General features: G+C 38.2%; 1 protein-coding gene across 4 annotated transcripts in view; it reads left to right on the top strand.

The window, feature by feature from the left end:
- The window catches only part of FAF1 (Fas associated factor 1), a 506,656-nt gene that overhangs the window by 338,659 nt on the left and 146,489 nt on the right, over nt 1-21,508 (top strand). For all 4 annotated transcript variants that reach the window (XM_073007304.1, XM_037999795.2, XM_037999798.2 and 1 more), the window contains one exon: nt 14,953-15,048. In XM_073007304.1, the coding sequence (XP_072863405.1) occupies nt 14,953-15,048 (96 nt within the window). The remainder of the gene's footprint in view (nt 1-14,952; nt 15,049-21,508) is intronic.

Raw genomic sequence — 21,508 nt, forward strand, 5'->3', positions numbered from 1 at the left:
TAAGTCTTTCATAAGTCTAAAAGTAGCTGCTTTGCTTTAACTGGAAATTTCATTATTGAATTAGTAACTTGACACAAAAGAATTAACAAAGTGAATCAAATACTCCAGCACAATGAAGTAAATTTAAAGAGGCCCACTCATCACCATTGCTGGCGCTGCCTTGTTTACCTTTTTGGTTTGATTTTGTTTTAAAGGAAATGTTCGCTTGTATAGCATTCCTGCATAATTCAGATACTGCACAAAGCTCGATGGTGGGAACCAATTTTGTATCTCTCTGAATGTTTTTTATGCAACCTGCTTTTACAGGTTTAAATTACATTTTGTGACACTGTTTTTGTGGTTGAATTAGAAACTTTTTTTTCCTTTAGTTAAACCTGTGATAAGTAATTGTCACAGTTAGTGCCCTGGTACAATGCTAATTTGAAGTGACATGTCCATACTGGCCCTCTGTAACATGAAGAAGCCTAACAGGTGTGAGGGGTGTGGCTTCCCATGGGCTCTCTTGAACTTCTAACCAGAGAAAAATAGCAGAAAAAGTGAAATGAACCTTGAATAAAGCTGTCAGCAGTAATTATCTCAGCAACACTTTGTGGGGAGATAAAATAAGCACTGATGCTTTTATAACCTGAGCACACTGCATCCAAGATAGAGTTTTCACCCATTTAGTATAAACTTCTAAATACCTTTCAAGAAATATTTTCATACAGTCTAATTAAACAATAATAATAATTAACATGAAATATAAATTGTTGAAAAACATGTATTTGTTTTTACTTTAACATGGTTTCTTTTTGATATTTGTTTAAGTAGTTTTAATAACAGAAAACTTTTTTTCCATGCTTCTTTTTTTGGTAAGCTGTTATGGTATGGAATCTCAAGTAATGTGTAGAAAATTATGTTCTCTTTTGGGAAAGGATACTTCCACAATTAGAAACATGCTTGAAAGTTTGGTTTTCGGTTTCTTTTAGAGGTATTCAGTGTATTGAACATATCAGCATATGGATCATATATGAAGCAGGTAATACATGTATGTGAATGAGCTGAATGACCCGCAAGTCATCATATGAACACCACTGTATTGGAGTACAGTAAGAACCACAGAAGATTTGATCAATGTTTTTCCATCTGTTCTCCAAACACAATCCATTATCTTTTTCTTTGACAGCTGTCTTTTAAAAGTATACTTCAATTTATTTAGCAAAATAATTCAAATCACTAATGACTATGTTTGCCTGACCTGAGTAGAATATAGAAAAGTTAAAGTGAGATTTTTGTTTATAAATTTCCTGGCCATAGAAGCTAACTGTGGAGGGCGGGGGTGGGGGGGGGCAGCGGGTGGAAACAGGTGGTTTTGCAACATAAGTTGTTCTCTTTATTTTTTTCATGGTCTTAAAATATAGTTATATTTTGTGCAATCTAATGACTTAACTTTTTTTTCCCCATAATTCAGCTTTACCATGTTCCTGCATCCCCAAAATTAAAAGCTTGACAAGTCAGCCTGGTTGGTTTACGTTTCAGGTGGAGATGATGTCATTTTTAAAAGCTGGGAATCTCCAGGCACAGTAGCTCACACCTGTAATCCCAGCACTTTGAGAAGCTAAGGTAGGAGGATTGCTTGAGCCCAGGATTTCAAGACCAGTGTGGGCAACATAGCAAGACTCTACTAAAAATAAAAATAAAAAAAGTTGGTCAGATGGCATGTTCCTGTAGTCCCAGCTGCTCAGGAGGCTGAAGTGGAAAAATTGTTGGAGCCTGGGAGGTCAAGGCTGTGGTGAGCTGTGATCAAGCCACTGCCCTCCAGCCTGGGTGACAGAGTGAGACCTTGCCTCAAATAAATACTAGAGATGAAATTAGTTCTGACTCTGTTTTGCTGTCTGTTAGCTCTGTTATCGATCCTGGGTGAAAATATGAGCCTCATTTTTCTTGCCTGTGAAATGGCAATGTGGCAAACTATGCTAGGTTCGTTCTCACTAAGAGGGAATAACAAGGATTAGGCAGAATAGCATAAAATAGAATTAGCATGATCTATACTTTATTCACAAACCTAAAGCCTGGGAAATTATTGACTTTATCAAAGCAGAAACTGTTTACCATTGGCTTTATCTTTAGCACTCAGCTGAGGTCTTGGCACATTGTCGTTGCTCAGTAACTATTAGTTAAGTGAGTGGATAATGGTATTTTGCACTGTACTTACAGTACTGTCTGTCTGTTCCCCCAGAGTGATTTAGCAAAATTCATACAATCAAGCATAGGTAGATACATTGGTTGATAGATTTAGATACACATACTCTTGAATCTTCACAACAATCTTGTAACTTTATAAGACTTTACAGAGGTGGAAATTAAGGCACTGACAAGGTGAGAGGGTTGTCCAGGGTCGTGCAAGCTGTTAACCAGCAGAGCCAGGATTTCAAACCCTAGAAGAATGGCTTTGGAGTTCAAGTTCATAATTGCTCTGCTTTTATACCTCTCCAACGAAGTATGACATCTACCTACCGAAGAAATTGCCTTACAATGACACATTTTTTCAGACACTTCGTTGTCAGTGATACAAATGATTTGAGAGATATGGGGATATATTTTAGGGTAAGATTTCTCCTTCTTCGGTAAGATACTACTTCTTCCCCTCCCCTCCTAGGACAGCAGGTCCCCTGATCCATTGCACTCATTGAAGCAATGTTGCTGCCTCTCTTAGAACTACCATTTCCCTAGTGAACAGAAATGTCATACATGGTTATGGCCTGGGCAGACTTCCACAGATGTAAGATGACGGAGTTTTGATCTCTAGGAATTTGGCTTTCCCCTCTTGGGTCCAGTTCCTGACCCACTCATGTAAAACCTTTGCCTATTGATGTGCAAAGTGAGACTGAACTCCATAGGCAGGGCTCAGGCACCTGACCAAATTGAGGACTAGCTAAAATAGGGACAGGGCAAAAGCAGCTTTCCATAAGACATGTCCACCATTGTGCCATGTCTGTTTACCATTACCATGGCAACGCCTAGAAGTTACTGCCCCTTTCCATGTCAACAACCAGACAACCCAGAAGTTACCCCCTTTTCCTAGAAATTTCTGCATAATCACCCCTTAATTTGCATGTAATTAAAAGTGGATATAAATACGACTGCAGAACAGCCTTTGAGCTGCCACTGTGAGCACACTGCCTATGGGGGAGTCCTGCTCCACAAGGAGCAGTATGCTTTGCTACTGTTGTACACTGCCACTTCAATAAAAGTTGCTAACACCTCCAGCCCACCTTGAATTCTTTTCTGGGCAAAGCCACGAACCCTCCTGTGCTAAGCCCCAGTTTTGGGACTCGCCTGCCCTGCATCACTGTGGCATCCACATTGCCTCTGTCTACTCAGTTCCCACCTGGGATTCTGGGTCTTCCCTTAGGAACTAGCTGAATAAATGAGGTTTATTTCTGGAAGATTTGTCCAAGTATCACTGGATATGATTGACTACCCAAAGATACCAAGTGTTTTGGAGATAGAGAAAAATGTGAAATTGGGGAGGTTATATAGAAGGCTTTCAGAAAGAGATTGAGCTGAGTTTTGAAGAAGTTCTGTCACTTAAATTTTTCTTGTGTTATCTTCACATACCTAAGAAATAGACAGGTGGAAAAGAATGGTGAGGGAAACCCAGGCAAAAGTAATGGAATGAGCAGAAGCCTAAGAGTAGGCACGTGCAAGGCACATTTTTGGATCATTGAGCAAACAAACCTGTATACAAAAGTAGTGGGAGGTAATGACTGGAAAGGTGGGCAGGGTTATGGCCTTGAACATCAGACTGAAACAGTTTTCAGGGTGAGAGAAAACATGAGAATCATCTAGTCCAATTTTTTCATCATGCAGGTGATAAAACTTAAGAGAGTTGATCAAGGTCACAGAATGAGTAAGAGGCAGATTTAGAGTTTTAACCCAGGTCCTTTGATCTATATATAGTGTTCTTCCCAAGTATTTACACACATGGAATCATACCACAGGCCGACTTACAGGAGAAAGAAGTCATACAAGAGCACCATGAAGCCTAAAGACGTAAAAGAACAATTCTTGCTTTAATAGTGGTAACAGGAAAAAAAAAAAAAAGTGGCTTACAGGCTCATTAAATGTTTTTGAGCTAAATGTTCTCAGGAGGCTTAACTGGTCTCCCAAAGTCATTGCAGCAGACAGAGATACCCTTTTTAGTTTTTCGTTTGTTTGTTTTTGTTCTTGTTCTTTTTGCCTCCAATAGCCTGTTGTTCTTTCTCTCAATTTTGGTTTAGTTCCCGTCCCAGGAATTGAATGGGAAACCTGAAGCAAGTTCCACTTTTGGACATGGCTGTGTAATGTATCCTTTCGAAATTCCCCGTCATAAGTAGGTAATGAGTGATGTAAGATATGGGTCCTTAGAAACTCTCACAGCTACAATATATCTAAACAAAAATGCTCTGCACAGGTTGGCACTCACAAGAATGTCATGTGGGAAATGATAAGAAACCCTTCTCTCTTAATAATTTAAATTGTTCACTTAGGAAGAAATTTTTCTTTAATATTGGTCAGCATCATTTGGATATCTTTAGTATGGAAAAGACTGAAAAAATATATTTTGTTGTTGTGTGTATGTTTTAGAACATATACTAATACAGTTAAATTTAATTGACATAAGTTGATATAAAATACTTAAATGATACCAACTCTGTCATCTAGGCTTAGATTCTTAAAAACAGAAATAATTGGGCATTGCAACTAAAAACACTTATTTGATAATCCTTCCTTCTGGCAAGGAGACAAAGATGAAGTGGTGTGTGATTTTTATTTTTTTAAAGTTGAAAATCTAGTCCACTATGCTACATATTTTTTCACTTTTTATTGCTGTCAACAAACATATTATTCCCATTTCTCAGACAAGGAAACAGATCTTTTGAGATAAGCAGCTTTCCTGAGAAATGACATTAGATATCAAAGCCAGGATCCAAAGCCAGATTGTTTGGATCCAAGTGCCTGACATATAATAACTTAATATTTATTGAATACGTTGTCAACTCTGAGTAACTATATGTTTAGTATAACATTCAACAAATAGTTCTGAATTATCAAATAATATGAGGAAGAAAAGCAGAGTCAAGAGAAGTCTGCACATATTCCAGATCTCTTTTTTCCCCCTCACTATTCTTACTGGTTATAAGCAATATGTTTAATATGTTCTTTTCCCTCTTCTGCCCTCCACCAGAGGGTGCTCATAAGCAACTAAATGACATAAAGCTGTAGTGATAGGAACTGAGAAAGAAGGGCTATTTTAATTCATAGTGTGGATTATTGGCCTGTGTCGGGGGGGAAAAAAAGTTGACTTTGAAACAGAGTTCTTGATTCAACTGAAATAACTTTGGTTTAAAGTTGCCTTACAATATAACATCTTGAGCACTTACTTACCTGAGGATAGTACTTTTTTATATAAATAAAGTTGACCATTCTCTCTGAATAGGTATGAGGGACTATGCCACTAGATAATGTTAGGCTGGTCTAATTGGGTTGTATTTCCTACTGTGTAACTTGATGCTCTTCAGAAGTATTTTAATGATGTAAAATACTTCAGAACCTCTTCTATTGTACTCACTAAAATCAATAAGTAATGAAGTACTAGAATATTGATATCTGTATTTAGTTATAAAAGCATATCCATTTAGAAATTTTGCTAATTCTGTTACAGTGAGCAGCTCTTTATCTCCCTATGATGTAATCTGGTTTTAGGTGATGAAATGCCCTAGAAGATTTAAAAAAAAAAAAAAAAAAAAAAGCTTTTCTGTTGAGCAACTCTCTTTAATAGCCAAAATCTCAAGATAATGTTGGGACAGTATAAGGAAGCATAAAAGTAGGTAATTATAATATAGAAAAATAGCATCAGGTGATTCTCCTTGATTTTGAGAGTCCCACCAGATTAAACGAAAGAAACCAAAAAAGGAAGGGGCATTTAGATTTATTATATATATTTCCAAAAGCTTTTAAAAGAAAATATGAGATAATTAAATCAAGATAGTTGTTAGTATTTTACAATTAACTGTAACATCTTTAAAAAACACATAGTTGGCTGGGTGTGGTGGCTCACACCTGTAATCCCAGCACTTTGAGAGGCCAAAAGGGGGAGCCCAGGAGTTCAAGACCAGCCTGGGCAACATGATGAGACTCCATCTTTACAAAAAAATAAGGAGACCCTCATCTCTACAAAAAATTTAAGAATTAGCTGGGCATGGTGGCATGCACCTGTAGACTCAGCCACACAGGAGGTTGAGGTGGGAGGATTGCTTGATGCTAGGAGATTGAGGTGGCAGTCGGCCATGATTGTATATCACCGTACTCCAGTCCAGTCTGGGTAACATGGCAAGACTCTGTCTCAAAAAAAAAAAGAAGAAGAAGAAGAAAAACAAAAACCAAGATTAGGAGTCAAAAAGGGAACATGCTTGTGCTATCATTAAGCAGATGTGAGACTTGAAACAAACACTTTACCTCTCTATACCTCAATTTCTTTCCCTGTTAAGTGAGAGGATTAGACTCTTACCTTGTGAGGAGAAACTGCCTTTCATTTGGAATCTGTTGGGGATAATGGGATTACTGATAGAAGTTTAAGAGAAGGCTGTGGATACCTTCTCTCTGGAAATTCTCATTACTAGCTTGGAATGGGGCAAGGGAGATGCTGGGTAGGGGAAGGTATGGCAGCAGCACTTGACTCAGCTAAGGCTTCAAGATCTCCTGGTTGGGATACAAGCAACTGATGAATTCTGAGGACTCTTCCAAAGCTAATATCTTGTGTGTAAAATGAAGCCATGTATAGCAGCCAACTACGGTTGCTTACATGGTAGCATTTGTGTTTATGTACATAGCAAAAAGCCTCAGAACTTGTAACTGTTGGTGTTTATTTCATTAAACTTTACCAACTTGCCAAATCAATTGAGGACTGTAACACAGCAAGGCCAAGCAGAGAACACAGTTTTTTGAGCTATTTACACAAGAGTTTTGTTGATAATTGATCTTGACCTGCACATGTCTTTTAATATTCTGTTGTTTCCAGAATATTATTAGTCACTTCCTTTTTAACAGTGTGCCTTTTTATGAGGTGACTAAACTGCTGTTTAACCCTGCTACAAGAATGTGGCAGTGGGCTAGTCCAGACAAGTGCATGTACACTTGGTAACTAGCATTCTTAATAAGCTTGCTTCAACCTGCCACAAATTAAAGCTCTGTGTGACTTTTCTAGCACATAAGTGACAAAAAAATGGCTGGGGGAAGGGCAGAAGAAATCTCGGATTGTGAATAAAAATAAATAAGCTTTTTTGATTTGTGCTTTGGTTGGCAGTAAATGAAATTTTAGCCTCATGACTCAGTTTGGTTTAAAACCACCTCAGTAATCTGTTTAGCTGAACAGTAAGCATCTGAAAATTTAAAAGGAGTATTCCAGCAGTCATCTTCAGGACTCCTTACCATAAAAAGCCTTATTTACATTGGAAATGGGATGTTGTAGAAAACTCCATGGCTTTTGAAGTTAAATTTGGTTTGCCATCTGGTACCTGATTTATCTCAGACAAGTTACTCCACCACTCTAAGGTTGTTTTATGATTTGTACAATCATGATAGTCTTTAATTTACAGAGTTGTCATGTATGGTAGACATATGTTAAGCACTTTCTATGTAGTTTCTGACTAATTGATGGTCTCTAGGAGTAGCTGTTTTAATTAAGCCAAAGAAAGTAATTATTGGTTATCAGATAGACAAGATATCTTAGAGCCTTAATAGTTGTTTGATCGGATACTTTTAAAATGGTTGTGAGATAAACTGCCTGAATTTTAATTTGGCAGTTTATATCATTTAATTTAATTTAATTCACCACTCAGTACCTGTTTGGCTTTGGGCAACCTTCTTATTCTGTGTGAGGTTTAGTAACCTCATCTCTAAAATGGGAATTATAATCCTTACCTGGCAGAGTTATTATGAGAATTAAGTGGGGTAGTACATATAAAGCACTTTGTGTAGTAACAATACATATTGAGCTCTTAATAGCAGTTATTATACAACTGTTTTTTAAAATACTGAATGGTGTCAGGGGTGTATGTATAGTTATGTCAAAAAGCAATACTTTAGGCTGGGTGAGGTGGCTCCTGTCTATAATCTGAGCATTTTGGGAAGCCGAGGCGGGCAGATCACTTGAGGTCAGGAGTTCAAGACCAGCCCGGGCAACATGATGAAACCCCATCTCTACAAAAATACAAAAATTAGCCGGACTTGGTGGCGTGCATCTGTAGTCCCAGCTACTCAGGAGGCTGAGGCAGGAGAATCACTTGAACCTGGGAGGTGGAGGTTGTAGTGAGCCGAGATCATACCACTGCACTCCAGCATGGGTGGCAGAGTGAGACTGTCTCAAAAAAAAAAAAAAAAAAAAAAAAGTAATACTTTATATGAGGATATAAATGTGTGTATTAATAACACTGAATACTGCCTTATTGAAGTATAATTGATCTGTAATAAGCCATACATTTTTAAAGTGTATAATTGGATACATCTTGACATACAAATACATAGATTAAGAAGACCATCAGTGCAGTGTATTCAATGCTGATATCCAGTAGCATTCCCAAATCTGGATGAAATTACATCAGTGCCATGTTAGGATGATGATAAGCTTGAGATATGGTTTTTTTTGTTTTTTTTGTTTTTTTTTGTTTTTTTTGTTTTTTTTTGAGACGGAGTCTCGCTCTGTCGCCCAGGCTGGAGTGCAGTGGCCGGATCGCAGCTCACTGCAAGCTCCGCCTCCCGGGTTCCCGCCATTCTCCTGCCTCAGCCTCCCGAGTAGCTGGGACTACAGGCGCCCGCCGCCTCGCCCGGCTAGTTTTTTGTATTTTTTAGTAGAGACGGGGTTTCACCGTGTTAGCCAGGATGGTCTCGATCTCCTGACCTTGTGATCCGCCCGTCTCGGCCTCCCAAAGTGCTGGGATTACAGGCTTGAGCCACCGCGCCCGGCCGAGATATGGTTTTTTAAAAATGTCTCATATTGTTCTTCTTAAAACACAAGAGAATTGTATTTTACAAACTGAGTGAATAAAAGATACAAACAGTAAAGCTCTAGTTTGAATCTTGTTCAGTTATGTTAGTGGGTGTGTCGCATGCAGAGCAAGGAGTCTGCAGGTGACATAACCAAATCTCCTTAGTGATATATGAAGATCATAGCCCATTAGGGCTAGAAGGGATCTGAGAGGCCATGTAGTTGGTCCTACCTATATTTTACAAAAGGAGATGTTAAGACTCTTGGTTACTGACCCAAGGTCCCATAACAGGTTTTATAGCTTCCAGTACTCTTAAAATGTCTTAGTCTTTGTCATTTATAATTAGAAAAAAAGAGAGACTGCAAGCATGTATTTGGGAGAGGGTTAAAATTTGGCTATAAAATAAAAAATAATTTGAAAAACTAATTCATATATATATGAGTATGTATATGTATGAATATATGTATATATGAATATGTGTATATATGAATATATATGTATATATATATAATTGAGACTGAGTCTCACCCAGGCTGGAGTGCAGTGGCTCAATCTCGGCTCACTGCAACCTCTGCCTCCCAGGTTCAAACAGTTCTCCTGCCTCAGCCTCCTGAGTACCTGGGAGTGCATGAGCTCCCGCCACCATGCCCAGCTAATTTTTGTAGAGATGGGGTTTCACCACGTTGGTCAGGCTGGTCTCCAACTCCTGACCTCAAGTGATCCACCCGCCTTGGCCTCCCTAAGTGCTGGGATTACAGGTGTGAGCCACCACGCCAAGCCTACTAATTCATATTTTTAAAGAAAGAAGTATTAAGAATGGCCCTAAATGCTCTGAGGACCAAGCTTAAAATGATAATACTGTGTTTTACTAACAACTTGTTAGACATAGCCAGTGATCAGTCATGGTGGTTTGTAGGAGTTTTCCTTTGCGTATTGTCCTAGTATTTTATTTTCGTATGAAGAATAGCATAAAGAATAATGCAAGGAAAATATTTTATCCTTTGCTTATTATGTAAAGAAGAAACATCAAAAAGATTCTAAGATTTCACGAAAGAGCTTTTTTGTCTTCTCAGTTGTTTCAAATAATAGTCGTCATTATTCATGAAAATTAGTTGCACATGTACACATTGCATAGTTCAGCAGTTCTCAGCTTTTTGGTCTCAGGATCCTTTTTCACTTGTAAAGAAATCATCAAAGACCCCAGAGAGCTTTTGTTTATGTGGATTATATTCATTGCATTTACCATTCTAAAAATTAATATTGAAGAAAATAATATTTAAGATAACAAGTGAATTACATGTTAATATAAATAGAATTTTACACAAAGTAATTATATTTTCTAAGAATTCAGTAAGTAAAGTGACATTGTTTTTATACTTTTACAAATCTCTTTAATGTCTGTCTTAATAAAAGACAACTGGATTTTTGTGTCTTACTTCTTCTGCACTTAACCTGTTGTAATGAATTTTGTTTGGTTGAAGATATGAAGAAAATCTGACCTCATAAAGATCTGTAGTTGGAAAAGGGAGGAGTATTTTAATAGTCTTTTCAAATAATTATAGCTATTATTCTTTGATACTAAACTGGAACTCGAGAAGTGGTAGTTTCCTAAAGGTTAGTTTTATTTTTTTAATTTTAATTTGTGTGTGTGTGTGTGTGTGTGTGTGTATGTGTGGCACGGAGCTTTCTCAGGTAGAGCTAAATGTTACTTTGTTTGTAGAATCTGAAACCCTATCAGTATACTTTTTGTATTAATACTTTGTCATAGTGAGATACATTGATATGCCTCACACTTTGAATTAAACCTTTATCCATACATAATTTTATAACATTATGCAATCACTGTTCATTTGGAGAATATTGGTCTTGTAAGTTATGCAGATTTTCCAAATGTTGACACATTATATGATATAAAAAATCACATCTATTAATAAAACTACTGAGCTCATCACAAAGGCTTTAAGTATTGAGAAGCTGTCAAGCTCATGATGACTGATAGTTTTAAAAACTCTTAATTTTTATGTGAAAACTCAAATTTTGTCATTGGCAATTAATACTGTCAAACCTGTTCCTTGAAGTAGTAGTCTCACTTCATTCATTTTGGAGAAAATATTCAGCAATTAGGGATACTCAATCACAGGTTGAGTACCCGTAATCTGGAAATCTAACTTTTTAAGCAGCAATGTCATGTTGAAAGGAAATGCTCATTGGAGCATTTCAGATTTGGATTTTTAGATTTGGAGTGCTCAACTGTTAGGTATGTATGATGCAAATATTCCAAAATCCAAAACAGTTCTAAGTCTGAAACAGCTCTGGTCCCAAGCATTTTGAATAAGGGATGCTTACCCAAATACCAAATCCAAATAACCACAGTTTGTCTGCCCATCATTTGTTTAAGTAGTAATGGTGTTTCATGAAAAAAAGTGGCTAATTCAGCATATAACTCAAACCCAAGTGCTTTTTCTTCAAGCCATCCATTATACTTGGGTATGCTCTACAAGTGCTTTATACATACTTCCCATTTGTCACATAGAATGTTAAAAGACATGTATTAAGAGTCAAAATTTAATTAAAAGTAACAATTTTTCTGATCTAACAGGGACATTCTTAAATGAAACTGCCATTTTTACAGAGAGTACATGGAACTGGAGATTTTTAACAGTTTGGTGCTACTACCTTAATTTGTGCTGAAGTATCAGCAGATTTGCCCACCATTGCTTTTTTTAGTATCAGTATAAAAACACAGTGTGGCCAGCCATGGTGGCTCACACCTGTAATCCCAGCACTTTGGGAGGCTGAGACGGGCAGATCACCTGAGGTCAGGAGTTCAAGACCAGCCTGGCCAACGTGTTAAAACCGCGTCTCTACAAAGATACAAAAATTAGCCAGGTATGGTGGCACGCACCTGTAATCCCAGCTGCTTTGGAGGCTGAAGCGGGAGAATCACTTGAACCTGGGAGGGGAGGTAGAGGTTGCAGTGAGCCAAGATCGTACCACCGCACTCCAGACTGGGTGACAGAGCGAAATTCCCTCTCAAGAAAATAAATAAATAAATAAAACACAGTGAAAAAGTCTAATGCCATTTAAGTATTATTATGAAATAATTTTGACCTAATGGAACTCCTGAAAGAATCTCAAGAACCCTGTGCCTATAGTACGTACTTTGAGAATCACGTAGTTAGTATGTTCTTTTTTTTTTTTTGAGACGGAATTTCGCTCTTGTTGCCCAGGTTGGAGTGCAGTGACCCAATCTCAGCTCACTGCAACCTCTGCCTCCTGGGTTTAAGCAATTCTCCTGCCTCAGCCTCCCAAGTAGCTGGAATTACAGGCATGAACCACCACGCCCGGCTTATTTTTTTATTTAGTAGAAGTGGGGTTTCACCATGTTCGTCAGCCTGGTCTCGAATTCTTGACTTCAGGTAATCCACTGGCCTCAGCCTTCCAAAGTGCTGGGATTACAGGCGTGAGCCACCGTGCCCAGCACATGAGCCATTGTGCCCAGCACAGTATGTTCTTAACACTAAATACTGTCTGTAAGAAGAAAAGAAAAAACTTCAAGTGGACTTTGAGTATTCACTCACTAATGGAATATCTACCATGTAGCAAGTGTATTCTCATTTAAGCCATCCTCACAGAAAGCCTGTTAGGAAAGGTCATGTTAATTTTATAGAACAAAAAACTTAGCTTTTTTTTTTTTTTAAAAGACAGGTTCTTGCTCTGTCACTTAGGCTAGAATGCAGTGGCATGATCCCAGCTCCCTGCAGCCTTGATCTCCTAGGCTCAGGCATTCCTCCCATCTCAGCCTCCCTAGTAGCTGGACTATGGGTGTGTGCCACCATGCTCAGCTAATTGTTTTTTCTGTTTTTGGAGACAGGGTCTCACTCTGTGACCCAGGCTGGAGTACAGTGGCGTGATCATGGCTCACTGCAGCCTTGACCACCTGGGCTCAAGTGATCCTCCTGCCTCAGCAACCCAAGTAGCAGGGACTACAGGTGTGCACCCCTGTACCCAGCTAATCTTTTGTTTATGTTGTTAGAGACAAGATCTCACTATGTTGCCCAAGCTGGTCTTGAACTCCTGAGGAGCTCAAGCTATCCTCCTGACTTGGCCTTGCAAAGTGCTGGAATTACAGGCATGAGTCACCACGCCCAGCCAGGAAACTTAGTTTTGAGATGTAAAATATTGATTTGAGTGAATAGTAGAAGTGAATTTGAACTCAGGACGCTCTGAGTTTAAAAGTCCATTCTACACTTAGCTGTCTCCTGTTATTAAATAGAAAAAGTTCCTTTAGCAATCAACAAGAATTTGTTAAGTGCCTGCCTGTCCATGGATTACTTTTTAACAGGGCAAATTTATTTAATTTTGGTCGTTTTTCTTCATGTCTTGTCAAAAAATGATTTATCATCCTTATATTTCACTCATTAACAGCTGATAAGAACAATTAAATTCTTGCCTACAACAGCTACTTTTTCCTTGAGATGTGGTCTTAAAAATATAAATACTGTAAAATAATTATGATTTTTGTGAAAAAAAGGTTCTCTTTGGATAATTTAAATGCATAAACTTTTTGTGTTGATGTATAATTATCAAATTATTTAATTGGACACATATACTTAAAATAATGTTAATATTATATAATGTTAATTTACAAATACTGCTTTTGTATCTACCCTCATATTTCATGATATTTATTCAAATTCTATAGGCATTTTTTATATATAAGCATCATCATCACCACTAGGGTCACTTTTTTTTTCTTTTTGGTTGACATTGTAAAGACTAAATAATTGAATTGAATAAGATAACTACTCTTGTGTTAATTAAGGAACAGGCTAACTTAGAAAGACCCCAAAATACAAGATGACAGTGGGCTTCTCTCATGGAACAGTGTAGGTGAGGAAGGTATTTCTGCTAAAGTCATGTTTTCTAGAGTCCATCCTTCTCACTGGACATTTTATTTCAAGCCACAAGTATTCTTCACAGACTAGTAAAAAGTAATGTTTGTTGAGCCACTACTGTGTGCTAGGCATTTTCTCATTGCTTTACCCGTAAACTCAACCTTATTATCCCTACACTGTGGAGAAAGTAATAATCAAGTACTATCCCTATCTAGGTGTCATTAAGGACAGTTGTAATTTTTTCATTTGCTTATTTTTTTGTTTTGGTTTGGTTTCATTTGTCCTATATAGGTATATTCATCATCTTCCCAAGACATTTTTCAAAGAATCTTTTAAAGGCAGGTTTACAAGGACTTTTAATACTTGCAATTGTGAGATTATACCTCTAGGATAAGACAATGTCTTAATCATTGTCTTCTTTATTAACCAGTTTTGACAAGTAAACTCTCTGAGTACCTGAAGCATCATTGACTCAGGTTATTTAAGGCTAATCTGTTTAAACAGTGTATTGAAAATGAAGTATTGAAAATGAAGCACCCTGTAATAGGAGAACTTTTATAACTACTCAAATATAAGGCAGCTTCCTTTAGGGTAAAACCTAAACTTAGATTTTTATATATTTTTGGTATATGTATCTTAGGGAAATTTTAAATTCTGTATCTCACCTACAATTTTATATTTCTATCCTTACTGCCCTCAGAGTTAGGAAACTGAGGTATTATTCTGCTAATCAGAAAAGTAGCAGACGTACCTTGAGGCAGTGAGGGATTGGGGGCAAGTATGTATACTTTGCCTTATTTGGGGCTCATTACAATTTCCTGGAGCCTCAATCTATCATCTAATGAAAATTAGCCTTGGCTACCATAACATCTCATGTGTGGAAAAAATTCAGATTTTCAAAGCCTTCCTGGTAATGCAATACCCAGGATACTAGAGTTAACTTTCTTATCTAGCTTCAGCAATAATAGAAAATACCTGAAAGGTAAAATCCTTTTGTGAAACATGGCCATATTTTGTTTACAAATGATGGATTCTACTTTTTGCAGATGTGTCTTGCTGAATCAGGGCTCTCTTATCCCTGCCATCGACTTACAGTGGGAAGAAGATCTTCACCTGCACAGACCCGGGAACAGTCAGAAGAAGTAAGCCTGTTTGCCAGCTTTTCATTGAACAGAAGGCCCATCCCCCACCTACCTGCCCATTTCCCTTTCTTTTTTATCTGCCAGAGCAATGAATAGATAAAGTTAATATAGCATTAATTATATCTTGGTAAATTCTTGAAGGCAGAAACTGTCCATGCAAGGTTATTACTAATGTGCTCCTTCTTTCTCTGTTAGTTTTATGTTTCAACAGACAGAATTCAGGTGGATTGGTTGAAATGATTTTCACTTAGAACTATCAGGCTAACAAAGAACTTTCTAGTCTGGGCACAGTCACTCACGCCTGTAATCCCAGCACTTTGGATGGCTGAGGCAGGCAGAGCACATGAGGCCAGGAGTTCGAGACCAGCCTGGCCAACACAGTGAAACCCCCGTCTCTACTAAAAATACAAAAATTAGTCAGGTGTGGTGGCGGACACCTGTAATGCCAGCTACTTGGGAGGCTGAGGCATGAGAATTGCTTGAACCCAGGAGGCAGAGGTTGCAGTGAGCCGAGATGGCGCCACTGCGCTCCAGCCTGGGCAACAGCATGAGAATGCATCTCAAAAAAGAAAAAAGAAAGATTTTTTTGCTGTAGACTGTGTAGTTGAGTAGATTCATGAGGATTTACCCTGGAAGTCCTTTAACTCATTGGGTTGGAGCACTTACTATGAGACAGACGCTGTGCTTGATATTTTTAGAGAACAAAAATGAGTAACACTGTACCTATACCAAAGTGCTCAGAGTCAAGGGTGATAGATAATAAAATAACAGTGGTGGGGTGCAGTGACTCACGCCTATAATCCCAGCACTTTGAGATGCCAAGGTGAGCGGATCACCTGAGGTCAGGAGTTCAAGACCAGCCTGACCAACATGGAGAAATTCCATCTCTACTAAAAATACAAAATTAGCCAGGCGTGGTGGTGCATGCCTGTAATCCCAGCTACGCAGGAAACTGAGGCAGAAGAATCATTTGAACGCAGGAGGTGGAGGTTGTAGTGAGCTGAGATTGTGCCATTGCATTCCAGCCTGGGCAATGAGTGAAACTCCATCTCAAAAAATAATAATAAAAAGATAATAATAATAGTGATGGCATAATATAAAAAATGCAGTGATAGTGTTGCACACAAGTGTCCTAAAGAAACAAAGAGAAGGGGCAGATGAGATTGAACATGTTTGTGTGTGTGTTGTGCCTATTTCGGTCTATGTGAGCCTGAAGAATATATATATATATATTCTTTTTTTTTTTTTTGAGACTGGGGTTTCACTCTTGTTGCCCAGGTTGGAGTGCAATGGCACGATCTCAGCTCACCGCAACCTCCACCTCCCAGGTTCAAGCGATTCTCCTGCCTCAGCCTACCAAGTAGCTGGGACTACAGGTGCCTGCCACCACACTCGGCTAATTTTTGTATTTTTAATAGAGACGGGGTTTCACTATATTGGCCAGGCTAGTTTCGAACTCCTAACCTCATGATCCACCCTCCTCGGCCTCCCAAAGTGCTGGGATTACAGGCATGAGCCACCGTGCCCAGCCTGAGCCTAAAGAATATTATGAGGAAATACCTAAATTCTGTTCCATGGCTACAAACAGCACTTTCATGCTCAACTCTGACCATGGTTATAAGGAAATGGGAAAGAGGGCATGGATGTTTTAACTTACTCATTTAAGAAATATTTATTAAGCTCTTACTATGTGCTAGGAAAAGTCATCACCAAGACTTTAAAAGTGTATACAGTGGAGGCCATAACTAAATAGCACAGATGAGCTTTATTTAAACTATATATATATATATATATATATTTTTTTTTTTTTTGGGAGACAGGGTCTCACTCTGTCACCCAGGCTAGAGTGCAGTGGCACAATCTCGGCTCACTGCAACCTCTGCCTCCTGGGTTCGAGTGATTCTCGTGCCTCAGCCTCCCGAGTAGCTGGGATTACAGACATGTGCCACCACACCCGGCTCATTTTTTTGTAGTTTTAATAGAGACAGAGTTTCACCATGTTGGCGAGGCTGGTCTTGAACTCCTGACCTCAAATGATCCACCCTTCTTAGCCCTCCAAAGTGCTAGGATTACAAGTTTGAGCCACCATGCCTGGCCTTAAACTAGAATTTTTTAAATTGGAGCACAATTCAAGTATTTAAAAGCTTAGGCTAGTACAATAAAAAAATTTTTCCATTTGCATTCTATACAAAATGTGGTTGCTCATTTTTATTTAAACTGCCTATATATTTTGGACACCCATTATGGAAGCGACCACAGGACTTCTTCAGCAATCCTTTGAATATGTATTTATATCACTTAAACATGTGAAAGAGAAATGGAGCTACATAATTGAGGTTGTAGTCTATAATCATCCTGTGAAAATTATACTTTGCCACTCTGGTTTTTAACATTTTTTAGAAAACCACAGAGAAGGAAACTTTTTCCCCTGCTAATAATATGACTGTGCTATATTATACCGTACTGTACTTGGTCTGCAAAAATGTTTATCACTTTTCAAGAGACCAAACTTTTTTCTTTTTTTTAAAGCACTTTATCTCACTAGCCCTTGTGAAAGAAAGATAATACTGAGTTTCACTGCTTGGCCGAAATTGCTGGACATAATTTAATGAGATATTTCTTTAAAGTGCTCGAGTCTGTTTTTAATGGCTAGAGTAGGTCATACTTCCACTCTTTAATGGATAAATCCACTAACATTAAAAGGTGGCTAACTAGCCCCAACCAAAATTTTTAATTATTCTGTGTCTTATCTGAGAGGTGACAGGTAACTTTCACTTCATTTATTTCCTTCTCTCACCCTCACCAGTATATGTGTTATTTGGGTGGTCCCATCAGCAGAGAGAAGCCAGTTCCATACAGTGAAGAACAGTGTTTGTAAGGCTAGCACACTATTTAGGTTATTTTGAGAAAATGGTAGTGTGGGATTGGGAGGCTTTGCCAAACTAAAACAGTCACAACCTCGGTAATATCTTATTATTACTGAGTAATAATATCTTATTATTAGGAGTTCTGCCCTCCTATAATAACCAGTTTCATTTTTGAGCAGCTTTTTCTGTTGTCTTCCTTATATTAATTTGAAATATGTGTAATTGTACCTTCTACCCATTGATTCTGCTGCTTTCTTCCGATTCTACTCTTCTCCTACATGACTTTGTGTGTTTTAAGACAATCATCTTTCTTTTTTTTTTTTTTTTTTTTTTTTGAGACAGTCTTGCTCTGTTGCCCAGGCTAAAGTGCAGTGGCACAATCTTAGCTCACTGCAGCCTCCTCCCCACGGGTTCAAGCAATTATCGTGCCTCAGCCTCCCAAGTAGCTGGGACTACAGACATGTGCCACCTAGCCCGGCTAATTTTTGCATTTTGAGTAGAGGCGGGGTTTTGCCATGTTGGCCAAACTGGTTTTGAGCTCCTTACCTCAAGTGATTTGCCCTCCTTGGCCTCTCAAAGTGCTGGGTTTACAGGTGTGAGTCACCGCACCCAGCTAACAATAATCATTTTGCTATTGACTTTCTTAAACTTTGAGTTAGGAAGGAAATATTTGAGACCAGCAGTTACATTCAAGTTTTAGATTTTATGGATTGTAGTTGTATGTCCTTTAGCTGGGATAATTTTGATTCTTACATCATATCTCTGGCCCTACAGACACAGTTTCTTTATGATCATTTAATTTTTTTTTTCTCATCCTATCCTTGTTCCTGAGCCCCCGTTTAATGATTTTCCCATATTTCTGGATACCTAGCTAGGTAACAATTTATCCTCAGTTGCTTGAGTGAGACAGTGTGGGGGCCTTGTTGACCCTGCCTCCTTGGGAATTGTTCAGTTCTCAGTTGACAATGGAGAAGGAGAGGCAGTCCAAAAACTTAACAACAAAAAAAGTTGTGATGTAATGTTAAAAGCATTAGTTTATAACTATGGTTAAAGAAACATTTATTGAATGCTCACTATGTACTAGTCAGATGAATATAAATTGATAATTTTGTATTATATGATTAATGAGAAAATTGAGGCAAGCATGAGATGCTAGAGAAGTATAGATAATGGGGGTGAGTTGTAACTTTCAAGAATGTTTGCAGGCAAGAACCTTGTTTGCCTTTCTCCCCTCTGTAGCTCTAACACCTAGCATAGTGCCTGGCATGTAACAGACACAGAGTAGTTATTTGTAAATGGATTTATTTTTAAATAAAGAAAATAAAAGAAAAAAAGACTAGAGGAGGTGACATCCAAATTGGATTATAAAGAATGAGTCACAGCCAAATAAAGAATCAAAGGAATCATATTCCATTCATTCCATTCAGAGAAAAAGGCACGATTTGACGTAGCAAATGAGAAGATATGTGTAGGTAGGGTTACTGTTAGTGCAGAAGAAAGTGGGGGGGAAGGAAGATAAGAGATGAGGTGAAAGTGAGTAAGTCTTATATGACACATTGAGAACTTGAACTGTAGAAAGCAGTAAAAGACTTTTTTTTTTTTTTTTTTTTTCCGGAGATGGAGTCTCACTCTGTTGCCCAGGCTGGAGTGCAGTGGTGCAATCTCAGCTCACTGCAACCTCCACTTCTCGGGTGCAGGCTATTCTCATGCCTCAGCCTCCCGAGTAACTGGGATTATCACCATGGCTGGTGAAATTTTTGTATTTTTAGTAGACAGGGGGTTTCCCCATGTTGGCCAGGCTGGTAACTCCTGACCTCAAGTGATCCACCTGCCACAGGCTTCCAAAGTGCTGGGATTGCAGACATGAGCCACCACACCTGGCCAACAGTAAGAGACTTTTAAGTGGGGAGTGATATCGCCCCACAAATACACATTTTAATGAAGAGTACTCTGCTGTGCACAGGCTAGATTTAAGAGAAACAAGAGAGAAGACAGAGAAATCAGGTATGAGTCTGTTGTACTAGTACAAGCAAGAGATAATGGAATCCTCACTGTAATACAGCACATTAACAGAATGAAGGAAAGAAACATGTCATCATCTGCATTGGACAACATTCAACACCCTTTCATGGTAAAACTAAGAAGAGAAGAAAACTACTTCAACATAATAAAAGACATATGTGAAAAAGTCACAGCAAACATCATAGTCAAGATTGAAAGACTGAAAAACTTTTCCTCTAATATCAGGAACAAGATAAGAATGACCCCTTTCTCTTTTTTTTTGAGACAGAGTCTCGCTCTGTTGCCCAGGCTGGAGTGCAGTGACACAATCTCGGCTCACTGCAACCTCCGCCTCCTGGGTTCGAATGATTCTCCTGCCTCGGCCTCCCAAGTAGCTGGGACTACAGGAGTACACCATCACACCCGGCTAATTTTTGTAATTTCAGTACAGACTGAAATTGTCCATATTGGTCAGGCTGGTCTCGAACTCCTGACCTCAGGTGATCCACCCACCTCGGCCTCCCAAGGTGCTGGGATTACAGGCATGAGCCACCGCACCCCGCCAAGATTGACCCCTTTCACCACTTCTATTTGACATAGTACTGGAAGTTCTGGCCAGGGCAATTAGGCAAGAAAAATAAAAAGAAATAAAAGGAAGAATTAAAATAATCTCTGTTCACAGATGATATGATTTTATATGTAGACAACTCCAAAGATCACATTTTAAAAAAAACTATTGGAACTAAAAAATGAATTCAGCAAAATACCAGGATACAAAGTCAACACACAAAAATCACTTGCTTTTCTATAAACCAACAGTCAACAAGTTGAACAGAAAATTACAAAAACGAGTCCAATGACAACAGCATCAAACAGAATAATACTTAGGAATTAACTAATAAAAGAAGTGGAAGACTTGTACTATGAAAGCTACCAAACATTGCTGAAAAATTAAAGAAGATATAAATAAATGGAAACACATTTCATGTATATGGGTTGGAAGGCTTAATATTGTTCAAATGTCCATAGTGCCCAAAGCAGTCTACAGAAATCCCTATCAAAATTCCAATGATGGTTTTTTGCAGAAATAGAAAAACTTATCCCAAAATTCATATGGAATTTCAAGGGATCTTGAATAGCCAAAAACAATCCTGAAAAAGAACAAAGCTGGAGGACTCACTCTTCCTGATTTCAGTGTTTAGTAAAAAGATATAGTAATCTAAACAGTGCAGTGCTAGTATAAAGACTAACATATAGACCAATGGAATATAACAGAGAGCTTCAGCACACCAGCATGTTATGATAAAATGGTTTTTGACAAGGGCACTAATCCCATTCAGTGGAGAAAGGGTAGTTTTTTTCAACAAATGGTACTGGGAGAACTGGATATCCACATGCAAAAGAATGAAGTTGAACCCTTACCTAATATCATATGCAAAAATAAACTCAAAATATATGAAAGACTTAACTGTAAGATCTAAAACAATACAACTGTTAAAAGAAAACATAGGGCAAAAGTTTTGTGACATTGGATTTGGCAATGATGTCTTGGGTATGACACTAATGGCACAGGTAACAAAAGAAAAAATAGA

Source organism: Chlorocebus sabaeus, chromosome 20, assembly GCF_047675955.1.
Source record: "Chlorocebus sabaeus isolate Y175 chromosome 20, mChlSab1.0.hap1, whole genome shotgun sequence".
Taxonomy (NCBI): domain Eukaryota; kingdom Metazoa; phylum Chordata; class Mammalia; order Primates; family Cercopithecidae; genus Chlorocebus; species Chlorocebus sabaeus.